Consider the following 14,224-nt stretch of genomic DNA (forward strand, 5'->3'; position numbering starts at 1 on the left):
TATTTATTTGTCTATCTATCTGTCATATGAAAGGTGAGCAACGCAATTATATTAGATCCAGTAAAATTAATGGGATCTAGCTTGTTAGGAGTTGTTTAAGTCTCATTGATTTCAGTTGGTCTGCTCTAAGCATGATCAAGTTTGGATCCAACCTATTATAATTAAATATAGACATGTGGATTGTGAATAAATCCTACTGAAATGCATGCTTTGATAATACAATAAAGCAGTAAAATAACACTCAGTTTGAATAATGGATAAAAAAAATATAGCCTAAAGGAAGGTTGTAGAATTGTTAACTCTCCCATGGAAATTACTTTCTCTGAGGCATTTCTCAGGGTAGAAAGCAATTGGAATTTCTCTTGCACAAACTCCATTAAAATGAATGTGACCTTCATTTTTACAGGTCTTCTGGTAGAGAACTTCTGGATGAATTCTACCTATATGATCAAATAAATTGGGACCTACATTAATGATATAACACTTCTGTCTCTCCCTCCCTTCCTCCCTCTCTCTCTGAGTTTCTGTGTGTGTTTGTGTGTGTGTGTGTTTTTAAGGAGAATTTAAGTTTTCTTTACACTAACTTGTGTCACCACTATACACACCCAACCATATAAACACACACACTCACACAGAGTTTGTAACTTGGAAGTGGAATGCTATTTCATCCAAAACAGTATTTTCGATACTTTATATGGGAAAGAAAATGAAAATTAATACAAGAGCTATGGAGCACAAAAGAAGTCATTTGTCTTCTTGATTATCTATTTGCTTGTCAGAGTTTGAGCTATTGCAGTGGCTGGCTCCTTTGTAATATAAAAATACACAGAAAAACCTGCAAACACCAAGAAACATCTGCGCAAAAATTATGATCATAAAATGCAGTAAATACCTTAAAGAAGGTAGCTTTTCTTACAGAAAAAAGAGAAGGAAAGGAATAAATCTCATGGAAAATGTAAGTCTACCCTCTTAATATCAGGTAGAAATCTAATACTGTGGTATTTTTTTGAACCAGTTTAAAAAGCAAAATGTAACCACCCTGATGCATACTTACAAAATAAATCATTCTATACAGCCTGAGTTATAGTAAAGGAAGGAATAGCCTATGGTCAAGCATTTTTCATTTGTCAGAGAAGTTTAGGTTTAAAAATTGACAGTTAAAATCTGCTAGAATCCAAAAGTGGTGGAATTTATTTACATGGAGAGGGAACAATCACAACAAAGGAACCCTGTCAATATTTTAGCTGTTGTTAACAGATTCTGAAAAACGCAGAGTCATGTTCACAATAAAATGTTTTATTTTGTGGTATACTATATACACATTTGCATGGATATCACACAAAACAGCGAGAAGTAATTATACAAAAGCAAAAGAGGGAGGCATCTTCTCTCCCTCCACAGAGTTCTCTGGCATCACCCCATTTTGGAATGTCTTAGAGGGAAGGGAGGGGAAGAAAGGATTTGTGCCTGTGAAAAAAGGATGCAGGGAAGGTAAGGTTCAGAGGCCGTATATATCCCCCCTAATTCCCCGGGGGAATTCCCTTAAGTCCCATCTTTATGCCTACATTATTTGGTCCAAAATCGAGTATAAAGAAACCAGAGGGGTACTCTTATAAATAAGGCCCCCCTCCCGTTTTAATGGCTACTAGAACGCAGATGGCCTTATAATCAACTTCATGGAGTGAAATGTACAGCACTCTTGGCTTTCCATGTTTTCCATGTTATGTAATTAACCTGAAGAAGCTGCCATTTTTAATGGGTTTATTATTTCAAGACCCCCCCATTTTTTGTTGCTCTTCTCATTTTGTTTTATTTGTTCCTTTTGGGCCCCTTTCTTACTATGTTCACCAGCCAATTATATCTTTAGAGGGTTCACTCTCCTGCCCCCTCCCCAATTCTAATCATCCCCTCATCCATAAATGCATTAAAACAGCTTTCAATAGTCTTAATCAGCCCTCTCTCTTTAGGATGGCTTGTGTGGTAGGTGAGGATGGATGATAGGGGGGCATGGGGAGCAATAAGGATGGGATGCGAAAGAGGAGACAGAAAGAAAGGAAGATGGAGAGGGAGAGAGAGAAAGAATCCAGTCCTCCTTAGGTGAAACCAAGCCTCATTTATTAAAGATGACGCTGGCTGTCGAGCTAATGGTTGGCATAAGGTCCTTCGTTTGTACGGGAGAGTAAACATGACAAATGGGCCCAAGTTTGGCTTGATTAAGGATGAAGAAGGGATCCATCTTAGCCAAATCTGGAAACCCCTACCTCCTATACAGTAGAACAGAGAAACTACCCCCAAACACAACCTGGCCAGTGAGAAACCACCCACCTTCTCCTTTGTTTCCTCTTCCTCTTATAAATAGAGATCCCACCCACCTACCTCCATATCCCTAATGGCCCCCATCTTTCTTCTCAGGGAACAGTAAAGCCACAAAGCGACCTTCCGTTCCATAATCACTTCTTAACACAAGCATTCATATACATCCTGCTCTCAACACACACACACACACACACACACACACATGTGCGCACGCACCCACACACACCCTCAGGTCGCATTCAAGGATGGTTATAGGTTGGGGGTGGGTTTCAGGGTCGGCCCATTGGTTCGGTCCTGGGGGCCTCCTGCCCCGCCTGGCACCGGCAGGTTGGCAGCAGCATTTGATCGGATCTTAGTATTGGGTAACTTGTGGTCTTTTTTCCATTTCATCCTCCGATTTTGAAACCATATCTTGATCTGACGCTCAGACAGGCAAAGGGAGTGAGCGATTTCCACCCTTCGCCTCCGGGTGAGGTAGCGATTGTAGTGAAATTCTTTCTCCAGCTCCAGCACTTGCTGCCTCGTGTAGGCTGTCCTGGAGCGCTTGGGCTCCCCTCCGGTATAGTTGGGGTTGACTGGAAGAAGAGGCACAAAAGAAGTGGGAAGGAGGGAGGACAAAAGAACAAGGGCGGAATGGGAGAGTATGAAGGTTACTCTTCTGCCTCTTTAAAACAAAACAAGAACGGCCTTCACTGCCCTCAGTCTCCTGCAAGTGGTAGTCAAGCAGACCACAAAAACAAATCGCAAACCACAGGTCCCCGCCCCAAATCTGCTCAAGATTTTGAATCCTTCTTTCCTTCCTTTCTCTCAGAAACCTCTTATGGGGGGGCACTCCAACATACCTAGTATGGTATTCCAGTCTCAGATCTCTTTTAGCCCACCAGACACACCCCATTGCATTTAGTACAGCTTACTTTTGAATAAACCCATCCAGGATAGGATTACAGAAATACACCCATGGGTGTATCTGGGTGCAGTGAATGGAGCACAATGTTTTTTAAATGATACAGGCTTAATTGGAAGGTTTGAAGTAGAATATCTATTCGACCTTTTTTTTTTTTTTTGTCTACCCAGAGATCAATGCCTTTAACAAGGATTGGAACCTTCCCATTTCCTCCGGCCTTGCATAGCTTTAAAATTTATACATCATGCATTAAAAAACTTCACTTCATTCCCAGCCTAAAGGATGATAGCTGAGATCTTCAAAGCAATTAAACAACAAAGTTTTAAAGTTAATCTACAGTAAACCCATTAACTTACTCTTTGTTAGAGTGTTTGGTATCATTGCTAAGAGAATGACAGCAGACACTGCATTAAATTATGGATAGCAGGTCACTTTTAAATTTATCGGCAATCGTAAGCAGAAATCAGAGAAAAAGACCCTATTTACACGTGCAAGTGCCGACTATTTAATAACGAATCCATCAAGGATAGGAATGAAATGTAGAGTGCAGTTAAACCTTGCCTTATTGGACTGATAAACAGCATAAGTACCTTGAAATCACTTGCAGTGAACAGGAATTAATAAACTCAGGGGTGGCAATTTAAGTGCCCCCAAGCAAAGTAATATTTATCCACGTGTACGGAAGAGTTAAGTGTGCACCCCGAAGTTCTATAAAGTTTGTTAGCATGTAACACACTCTTTCATACTAAATCGTCTTTTCTCTGATTCCACTATATAGCCACCTTCAGTGCTATGAAAAGAGATTGTGAAAAACTGTCAAGAAAGACTTTTCAAGAGAGGAATTTGAAAAAAAAATGTACAAATTGAACTTTTAAAAATCCCATATCTCCTTAAATTTTTTCCAGTGGAAAGGAAAGGAAAGGAAAGGAAAGGAAAGGAAAGGAAAGGAAGAAAGAGAATCTGGAGAAGGATGTTAACAGGACTTCAAAGGCAGTTGGCCAAGAAGAGCAATAAAAATTTATGGAGGATGTAATTATAGAGCTCTGCAAACAGGGAGACCATAAATCTCCAAGGGGAATGGTTCTTTTACAACGGGGGCAATAAGCCTTTTTCCCTCTCTTCCCAACGAGACTTTGAGGTGCAGGTTAGTATAAAGCGAACAGCTCTTTAAGGTTCACTTACCCGTGCTAACATGAACCTTCTTCATCCAAGGATAAACTACCGGCTCTTTGCCAGGGCTTTGGTTGAGAGAGTTTTGGCTACAGGAAGGCGGTGGGCTTGGCGTGATGGATTCGCAAGTATGATTTGGTTCGGAGAGATGGTTCTGAAGTCCAGCCGGAGCATGTTGGCTCCTGGGGGAGAGGACCAGTGGCTGGTGCCCAGAGCCCTGACATGGAGGATAGGATGGTTGGTTACAGGCGGACCGCGCTGGGTACAACGCCTCGTGTTGGAAAGAGTTCTCCTGTCGCCTCTGGCCGCTGAAATATTCCGGAGTATGACTGGGAAGGTAATCGTGCTGGGAATATTCTTCGCATGGTGGGAATTTGGGGTCCACATAGTTGGAGTTGATCAAGAAAGAACTCATGGCCATTAATTTTGGAATTGCAAGAGCGCGCGCGCGCCAGCACGCACACTCTCGCTCACTCACACACACACGCACACCCCAAAAATATACTAAAATTTATTCCTATTTCTTTACCCCCCTCCCTTTCCCCCTTCGCCCTTCCTTCCCCTCCCCTTCTCGTTTTCCTGTTTCGCAGAGCCCTCCTACTTTTGCCGTCAACTGAACAAAGTTAGCTATCCATGTGACCCCATGAACCAATAGAGAAGTAGCCTGGGATTCCCGGATAAGGAAATAATCAAGAAGGAGGAAAGGGGTGGGGGCGCGCTTTTAGCCTTACCGTTGCCACCTCGCATTCAACTTGAAAGCAGGTTGCTTTGAAGCCAGTTGGATTTATTTTATCTGTAAAATATATTCGGGATATAAATAGGATTCTGCTTTGCGGTACGAATAATCGGCATTCTGCATTCCTTTTTGATATTTTAAAAACTATTAATATTTTAATTTCACACACACAAAATCGGGCATTCCATAATCTCTCCAAAATCAGGAAAACACAATCCTAAACTCCATCCCTTGTCCGCGGATGTTTCGTCAAAACTCAATACACGCAACGTCTCTTCGTAGCGAATATTTCAATTCAAAAGGCAAATAAAGAACTTTGTTGAGAACAAATATGAAACTGGAAGGAAAAGAACGGGATCTATGGGTATTCTTGTCTCGGCTTAAATTTTGTGAGCGAGTCAAACCAGTGGCAAAGATAGATAGAGGTTATTTTGGATCGATAGAAACATCATTAACCAATTCGAATTACCCATCCTTTAAATGACGGCTAGCTTCTGATTTAGACTGGTTCTCTTTCCATGTTTAGAAGATAAAAATCGTATAAACATTAAGAAGTAGAAGAGAGAATTAGGACTAATGTCATCAAATTGTGTTGGGCATTAACTGAAGAAATTCGCTTTTAAAAAAGTATAAAAAGAGGTTACAGGGTTTCTATAGGGACACACACACACACACACACACACACACACACACACACACACACACACATCCTGATTGTTCCTTTTCATTATACAGCACTGTCTCATCTTCCTTTGTAAACTTCACTGGGCAGGGATATGTTCCCTTTACTGTGATTTCCCTCCCAATAAGATTTCAATGCAATAGAAAAATTAAAATGATTAGATGATAGTAAAAAGTGAAAAAAAACTGTGATAGATGCTTATATGTGTGCGTGTGCGTATATACACACATGTATGTATGTAAAACCTCACAGATGGAGGTGCACCAATGGTGCATAAAAAAAGGAAAAATCTTAAGAAACAAATGATTTTAACCATTTATTCTCCTTTCTTTTTCTCATTCTTCTTTCTTTAAGGCTGGGCTCCGCTCCGTAGGGTTTGTGTCAACTACATATTCCCCTAGATGCGAATTTGTGAGACAGCTTCTTTTACACAAATTCGGATCTACAGGGTACATACAGAAGACAGAGAGACCTTCTCCTTTGCGAAAAAGGGAGAAAAATGTTAGTTTTCAGCCAAAAGTGGTTGGCATTTGGAAAAACAATGGTCCAGTTTCAAAAGAAACTATGGAATTGTGGGCATTTGCAAAATAGTGCAAATTAGCCAGAATCTTTAGTAGAATCCATTACAGTTTCATCCAAAAAGGCATGCAGTTATTGAAACATAATCTGAAATTTAGGGGTTAAAAGTGGATTAAAGAGGAACATTAAGTAGAAAGAAATTCATTCTGAATCTAGTTCAACAAGATTTATCCTTTCATTAGAATGAAAATCACTCCTTTGCATGAATTCATGGTAGTAAAGAATAATGTCCAAACATTGCAAAGATTTTTAGGCATCTTTGCATAAAATGAGAAGAAGAGAAGAAAAGGCAGAGAAATCTGGAAACAAATTTAGAGGTAGACAGGGAACTAGGGTGTGGTTCTTTTTTCTTCGCATTTCCTTTAAATCCCAGAAAAATGAAGAAAAGATCAAAGAAATGTAATTGCAGTCCTCCCACCAAAATGGGGATATAAAACAATAAATCCTGGGTAAACCATTCATCTTCTGTAGGTAGTAGGAATGAGGAAAACAAAGTTGTAGGTAGATGTTTAAAAAATGTAAAATAACTCCAGTTTTGTTTTAGGATATGTTACTAATTGTTCCTAAGCCTTACTGAATTCAGTGTTCTCTACCTCTAAGTAGGTCATAGAATTCACTGTTCCTGCAGAAAGAAAAAAGCTTTTCTGTTACCTAGACATATTTATCAGAAGAACATTTTATTCATTTTCTTAAGTTAGGATTGAACTACTGGAGCCTGAGGTGTACTCCTCTGAATAAAATTATATATCAGTATATGTAGATGAATTATGACATACATATACTGATATGTAATATATGTACTCTTTGTGCTGGCCTTCTCAGGATAAGATTCTTTTATCAGCAGAACATATAAGCACACAATTCAATCTTACACATGTGTTTAGGAATAATTTTCACTGACTAATACAAATTTGCTCTCACCTAAGCGGTATAGGATGTGTTGTATTTTGAGAAGCAAAACTATTCACTTCAGGAATAAATATTAATTTCAGATAAAACAAACATTTGGAAGGAAATGTGACTAAACCTATCATCATTATTTTCTGGTTGGTTTTCCCTCCTTCCCAACATCCTACCAAACAACATCCCTCTACCCTCCTAGTCAAAAAACACAAGTTTCTTGTTCCTTTTTCCCCAATAATCCAATTTCTAATAATAATATTGAATATTTTAATTATGCAATATAAATAAGAGTATTTTAAATAATGTAAATCTGCTTTCAGCAGAATTTTCTTTTAACTATGTCCAAATTGAATACCTTCATCCAAAAATGGAGTGTTGACATATCATTTTGTCTTTGTACACCATTCCAAAGCATACCAATCTCATTGGCAGAAAAACATCAAAGGGCATTCAGAATTAAGCTACAAATCTTTAGCTTTAAAAAAATAAATCAAAGCTAACTTGATGAGAAATGGAGATCACCTAATGAGGCTTACTTCGAAGTAAGCTTTTTCCAATTCTGGTGATCAAAGTTGAAAAGAAATTCCTGCTTTCTTCAAGAAAGTTTACCAAATATGGATGCACACTAGTTACAGCTTTCAGACACTAACTCTTGTTTTTCTTCTGATCTGGATCTTTTCCATTTTTCCCTTTCCTGTTTTGGGGAGGGGGGATGTTATATGTACATTCTAGCTGCCTTTCATTTAAGATACAAGCTTTCTGGGAAACGAAAAATGAGGATAATTCTCTCTTTTAGAAGAAACAAAACAGAAATATCGCTATCAGTTTTAAAAAATTCCTTGTACAAATAGACAAATGGGGGGAGGAGTTATCCCAGTATCACCAGCACCCCTAGCGTTTAGCAGAAATGTTCACACTTTGCTCCTCCAAAACACACATACATACCCCCAAATCAAAAGAAACAGCAACGTCCCCGCTTCTCCCCCCCCCATTCGCATCTCCTCTCCGCCCCCTAACCTTTTGCGCTTAATTGGGTGGTGGAGAGGAAACATTTTCGATTGCTCTAATAAAAATGTCTTAACTTTTTGGAAGTTTGGAAAGAGATTTAGTCAAGCGATTTCTGCATAAGAGAAAAGTTAATGAGGCTAAAAAAACCCACCCCAATCTCATCGCAAACGTGGCCAAGGATCCTGTTTGCAAAATGTAATAATAGATCGGAGAGATGGTTGGCAAGGGTTACCCACAAAGGGGCTCACTTTTCGGGATGCTGTGAGAAAAGGGGAATCCAAGGGGAGTCTCTCTCATCAACATATATATAGACAGACAAAACACCTGCCCGGACATTACATCTTAAGACCTTGATACATAACTGTCACTCTAACATACAACATTTGCATCTTTTCCATTTTCGGGAGGGGAGGGATGTTGTGCAAGAATCGGCACAATGTTTATAGCTATCAATGTCCTCTTTCGGCTAGAACTATGTTGATTACCGAGGAGGGCCGATTCTTAGCCCCCTTTGCCAGCATGAACCCAAGGAGCTTCAGGAACTGATCCCTAAGTGCCTTCACCCCAAATTCCGGCTTCATCGTTCTAAAGCTCCTTAAATATTGTTGAAGTCACTCCACGTGTTCCCTTTTTCCACAGTTAAAAAAATCGGTGCGCTCGCTGCCAGCTAGGATACAAAATGCAACCGTCCATCCCGACCACTTCAGCCGCAATACCCCCCCTCTCCACCCCACCCCCGTGCCATGCAACCCTAATACCAACCAGAAAGTAGATCCTTCGCTTATATCTTCCCTTCCTCCATGTCAGATACTTTCTCCGAAAGTCTGTCTTGTCTTTCTTTCTTTCTTTCTTTCTTTCTTTCTTTCTTTCTTTCTTTCTTTCTTTCTTTCTTTCTTTCTCTCTCTCTCGGCTTTTAAAGCTTACGATATATTTGGCTACTGGCTTTCAAGCAGCCTTAGGCCTAACTGAGCCTTTTCGATTCGGATACCGGCAAGTTTTCGTATTAATCTCCATAGTTTGTCAGTCTTTGTTAAACAGCTAGGCGTGTCCCGAGCGCCTCCAACATTTTAATATTTGTTAGACGCGCTGACCTGAGTTTCACCCCACTCCCGGGCTCTCCCCCTTGCATTTCTATAATACGCTTGCATAGTTCTCTCGGTCATATTGAATTTTACTCAGACCATTACTTTGTACGGGAGAGAAGTGGGGAGAATGCCAGGGCCAGGCTTATGAGCGCAATCCTGTCCTTTATAGGAGCCGCAATTATTGTTTAGTCCTTTTAATACACATTCCTTTTACTATATATTTTAATTATAGCACAATTAATTCCTGTGGATACAGCCCATATACACAGCGATATCCGTATACCAGCACTTATACTAATAGGTTTATTAAGCATGCAATATAGTACAATATATGTAGAGAGAAAAATACAATGAAAGAGAGAGAGAGAGCCCAAGAATTGTTCAACTTCTTTCTTTTGTTTTTGGAAAGAGAAAGTTTTGTTTTTTCCTTTATTTGGTCTTAGAGGTTATGTTGAAATTATGTTTGTCACAGGAAGGGAATTGAGGGAAACACTTGGCACAGAGAAGGAGAGTGATAGTCTCTCTAGCCAAGAGAGAAGAAACAGAGAGAAAGAGAATTTTCTGCGCAATTCTTCCAAACATGCTATCTTTACATTTGAATAAAATGGCACTAAGCAATAACGAAATATTTAGGTTAAATCTCATTTATATCTGATCGAGTAGCCCCTTCAAAATATTTAGTTGTCTTAAAAAATACTAATCAAAAGGAAAATAATATTTGTGGAAATTTTCAGAGTATTAGCCTAATTCACCCAAGTTACATTTTTACTGTTATAATTATTTAATGTCTTTCTTATTGTGCAATCTTATTTATTATTTTGCATATGTCACTTATTCTACAGGTCCCAAACACAGAGCAATGCTTTACATAGGTTACTGACAAAACTGGAAAATTGCCATTAAGTTATTGCTATGAAGAGGTCATTATATTGATTGCCTTGTAGAAATACCCATTCTCTTTCATTTTATCTCTACATGGGATGGAAGCTTTATCCAATAACAAGCAAGCTTCAGTGGTTTCTTCCCTTTTTCCCCTAATTGATATTTCTTCAGTGGCTATTTCTATAGGACTGGAATATGTGAGGGCAGAAAAACTGAAAGCATTAGGTTGCACAAGTTTGTATTAGAAGCCAAGTAAGCCTTTATATTAGGGGCAGAGATTTGGGACTGTTATCCATTCACACACACATTCCTTCATAATAATGCACTAACTAGAAATGACTGCACTTTAGAGATAAGTGAATTAATTAAGGGTACCAGAGAATGCATCACCTAAGTTCCAACTAAACAGAGGGCCATTTATTTAGTGGTATTTTATAAAATACCAAGCAAAACCTATGCCATCTTATTAGAATTAAACCTTTACCTCCCCCCCCCCAGACATGCACAAATATATTTTCTTACATTTCCATGGATATGCACATGAGAAATAAAACACTAATTAGAAATTAATTACAGACAGATACTTAAATATGTGGGATATATTATTAGATATAAACATTTTGCACTTGACTTCTTTGGTCATCTTAATTTTGATAGTCCAGCTAAAATTTCTGTTCAAGCAATTCATCTCCTGAAGATGAGAGAAAAAGAGAGGCTGAGACTCTGGAATGGAATGGTTCTTTATCTCTAATGGCATTGTATATCCCTGAACAACCTTTTTTGTAAACAAATTGAATCTTTTCTTCTAAATTTTGTATCTGTGAAAAAAACGTGATTTTAACTCACTTAGGATTTTGATATTCACTTGAGATTGTAACCATGGCAGAGAATAGTAAATCTTCTTATAAGAGATTGTGATTATACTGTAATAAATTGGTTGAAATCCAAAGTTTGATAAATACACAGTAAAAATGTGGAAATGAAATTCTGCTTTTTTGTTGAGTGAAATCAGAGTTTTTTCCTTTCAATATTGTAATTCTATTTTTTTCCTTTGAAGGTTGAAGAAAGGTTCCCTATTTTAAATTAAATGGCCTTTTACAATTGATTTAATCCATCCTTCTTTCATTCCCCATTTTTGCTAAGAATATTCTGCAGCAATAACTCTAAGGATTTTTCCCTATGTAAGTTCAGAGACTTTAGATGCTAAAGATGCTAAAGAGACATAATTGAGTTATTTATTCCTTGTAAAGAAAATGTAAAGCTAAAAAGAATCTACCTGATCATTCTAAAAAATACTTCTGTCAAGTAATCGAATATTTGATTTCTCTGCCATTTAACTACTTCATTTATTGGTGTGCAATTGTATTTAAAAGGCAATATGTTCTTAAGTGTATTGTTAACTGGATAAGACAACTGCATTTGTTTTTTAAAATACAATTCAGGAATACAGAATATTATCTGCTTAAAGACAGACAAACAGTATAAATCCACAAGCTAAATATATAAACAAAGAGAAACTTGATTGAAAATAGTTCCTCAAAATAAAAAAGTTCAATATTCAGTATTGAATTTCAAAATAATAATAATTTAACAACAGATAAAGAATAAGCGGGTCTGGCTTTCTGATGGTTTTTATTTTTTTAAAAAATATTTATTTATTTATTGCTATTAATGTGACAAAATGACTTTTTCAGCCTACTGGGAAATTGTATGGGACAACCACTTGGTGGAATTCTCCCTTTATATATATATATGTGAACATTATATATTAGTATATAAACTAAGAACATTCAGTAAATCTTTCTGTTCCAAAGAAAAAGAAATTTCATACGTCAATATAATCTTTATTTATTTTCAAGAGTGTACCTACAGAAGTTTCCCCTTGCATCATGTTCTAAAGCAATACTTTCCAAACTTTTCCTTTCACTGCCCAAAACTGCTTATCAGAAAGTTCATTTTACCCAATATAGGTAAAACACATTAAGTCAATTTAAATGTCCCTGTTCTGCCCCCTCCACTTTTACTCAATTCTGGTTAATTTACCCATGTTTAGCAAACAGTGCTTAAATCCCTGAAAAATGCCTGCAAATTGCCAGTTTAAATCTCTATACATTCAAAGCTGAATTAGGTTCTAAATCCTTTGAAACTTCATTTTGGAGTAATGTGGGGAAAGATTTAGAACATTACTGCCAACATAAATTAAGATTTACGATGATTACTATTATTATTATGCACCATTAAAAGTAATTTCTTAATTTCAAATCTATTTTTCTACGTGATTAAAAAATACCGCTTAAGGATATAGATTTCTAACCAAAGGAAGGATTGCAGCCAATTCTGTAACATTAATAGTATTTATTCTATATTCTATATCTAGAACACTTTATACTAATTTTATACTTCCTAGCAACTCATCTTGCTGATATTTTTATGTTATGGGATTGATGGTAAATTGGTCAAATTGCACATAAGGTGGGTTATAAAACATCAATGCGACCATTCAAGAGCAAGGTTTTATGGCCAAAAGCTGCTGCCACCAAAGAACGTGGTAGCCCCTGGGATGGGTAGCATCCCAAGCCATTCATTTCTGCAGAGCTTGCTCTGGAAGTCCAGGACACTGGGCTATGGCCAAGGTATTCAGAGACACTTTTTCTTGGAAAAACGAGGGAATGGAGCAGAGGAGGGAGGGCGAGAGGGCGGAGATCGTTCAGAGCCCCAAAGAAAAGCGGCCGTCCAACTTGCCCCAGGTACGTTCCCTCCTTAATGCCGGGAGTTCCCTTTGCGTTTCCTAACTCTTTTCTCTCATGTTCACCTTCTCTCCTTCCTCTCCAGAAAGCCTCTTCCTTCCTTTCCCCTCCCCGCCGCCTCCCGCCCTCCTTGGAGCTGACATTCTGTGTATCCGCCTCCAACACAAGACCTGGTCTCGAACCACCTAAACTTTTGACCCTCGCCTTTTTGACCCTTGGCGCTATAATGGCTGCCCTCTCCAATCCGCCTAAGACCACCGTCTCTGGCCAGATTCCCCAACCTATACCGATCTATACCGATCGATACTTCCGGCCGTCGTTCCTTCCCCAACTTTGCAATGCGCCCCTGTCCATAATATATTTGCCTTCCGGGTGGAAAAAGGTGGGGGGAGGAAGGTCGAAAGAACGAGGCGGCTGGAATCCCGGTCGCTTTTCCTTCCTCTGTTTCATGCCGGGCAGCTGCGGTGGAAAGTAGCCTTCCCTCTCCCTCCCTCCCCCCCTCCAATTCTCAGGGCAAAGCTTCTGGAGGGGAAAGGAGGGCCCTCTCTGCAAAGGAGGGCTGGACAGCTGCTGTGAATCGGTCTGAAGCGAGCTCTGCTGGCAATACCGTGTTGTTACAAGCGCGGAGTTTCACCCTTCTTCCTCAGCTCCAGCTCCCTTTTGCCCAACCCCAACCCCCACCAATATGATACTTCTATAAAATTGTTTTTAGAAGAAACTTTCAGTTTGTGTTTTTGGTGTAAAACAACAAATCCTTTCACAGAACGTGGAAATCAATTCCAGAAGATTAAGCTGTCAGGAACAGCCTATCCATCCTCAAAACCCCGAGGCTTGGCATTGTAAAATCCTATCCCCGCTTCACGGGGTTTTGAGGAAAAACCTGCTGAATTGCATAAGGTTTGCCATCTATAGAATGCAGGGGCGGGTGAGGGTGAGGGGGGGTAAGGAAGAGACCGCTTTTCTCAAGGCTACCTGGTGCCTGGGAATCAACTTTGGAGAATCAACTTTGCGAAATTGTGGCAAAGGAAAAGAATATCCGAATTTCAGTTTCAAAGAGGAAATAAGTGAGGATTTCTTGAAAGAGCCCTATTTTCCTCCGGTGGTTAAATTTGTATTTGATACTTAAAACCAAGAATGGGTTCTTGGCATGGCAAGTACAGGTCAATTATACCCAAAATGACATCCTGTCCAATCGAGTTCATCACAAGAATC

The 14,224-nt window shown here is 38.9% G+C and overlaps 2 protein-coding genes across 4 annotated transcripts in view; both read right to left on the minus strand.

Moving 5' to 3' along the window:
- Positions 1–10,648, minus strand: part of HOXB3 (homeobox B3) — a 48,893-nt gene extending 38,245 nt beyond the window's left edge. For all 3 annotated transcript variants that reach the window (XM_039333223.1, XM_039333218.1, XM_039333216.1), the window contains exon 1: positions 9,061–10,648. The gene's annotated coding sequence lies outside the window, so the exon portion shown is untranslated. The remainder of the gene's footprint in view (positions 1–9,060) is intronic.
- HOXB4 (homeobox B4) lies at positions 1,279–4,899 on the minus strand. The gene is made up of 2 exons (XM_039333228.1): positions 4,403–4,899; positions 1,279–2,891 (listed from the first exon to the last, which is right to left on the minus strand). Exons 1-2 carry the CDS (start codon positions 4,809–4,811, stop codon positions 2,566–2,568), a joined length of 735 nt encoding a protein of 244 aa, XP_039189162.1. The 5' UTR covers positions 4,812–4,899; the 3' UTR covers positions 1,279–2,565.
- Positions 10,649–14,224: the final 3,576 nt, after the last annotated feature.

This window comes from Crotalus tigris, unplaced genomic scaffold (genome assembly GCF_016545835.1).
Source record: "Crotalus tigris isolate CLP2741 ecotype Arizona unplaced genomic scaffold, ASM1654583v1 scf7180000024472.5447098, whole genome shotgun sequence".
Lineage (NCBI taxonomy): Eukaryota > Metazoa > Chordata > Lepidosauria > Squamata > Viperidae > Crotalus > Crotalus tigris.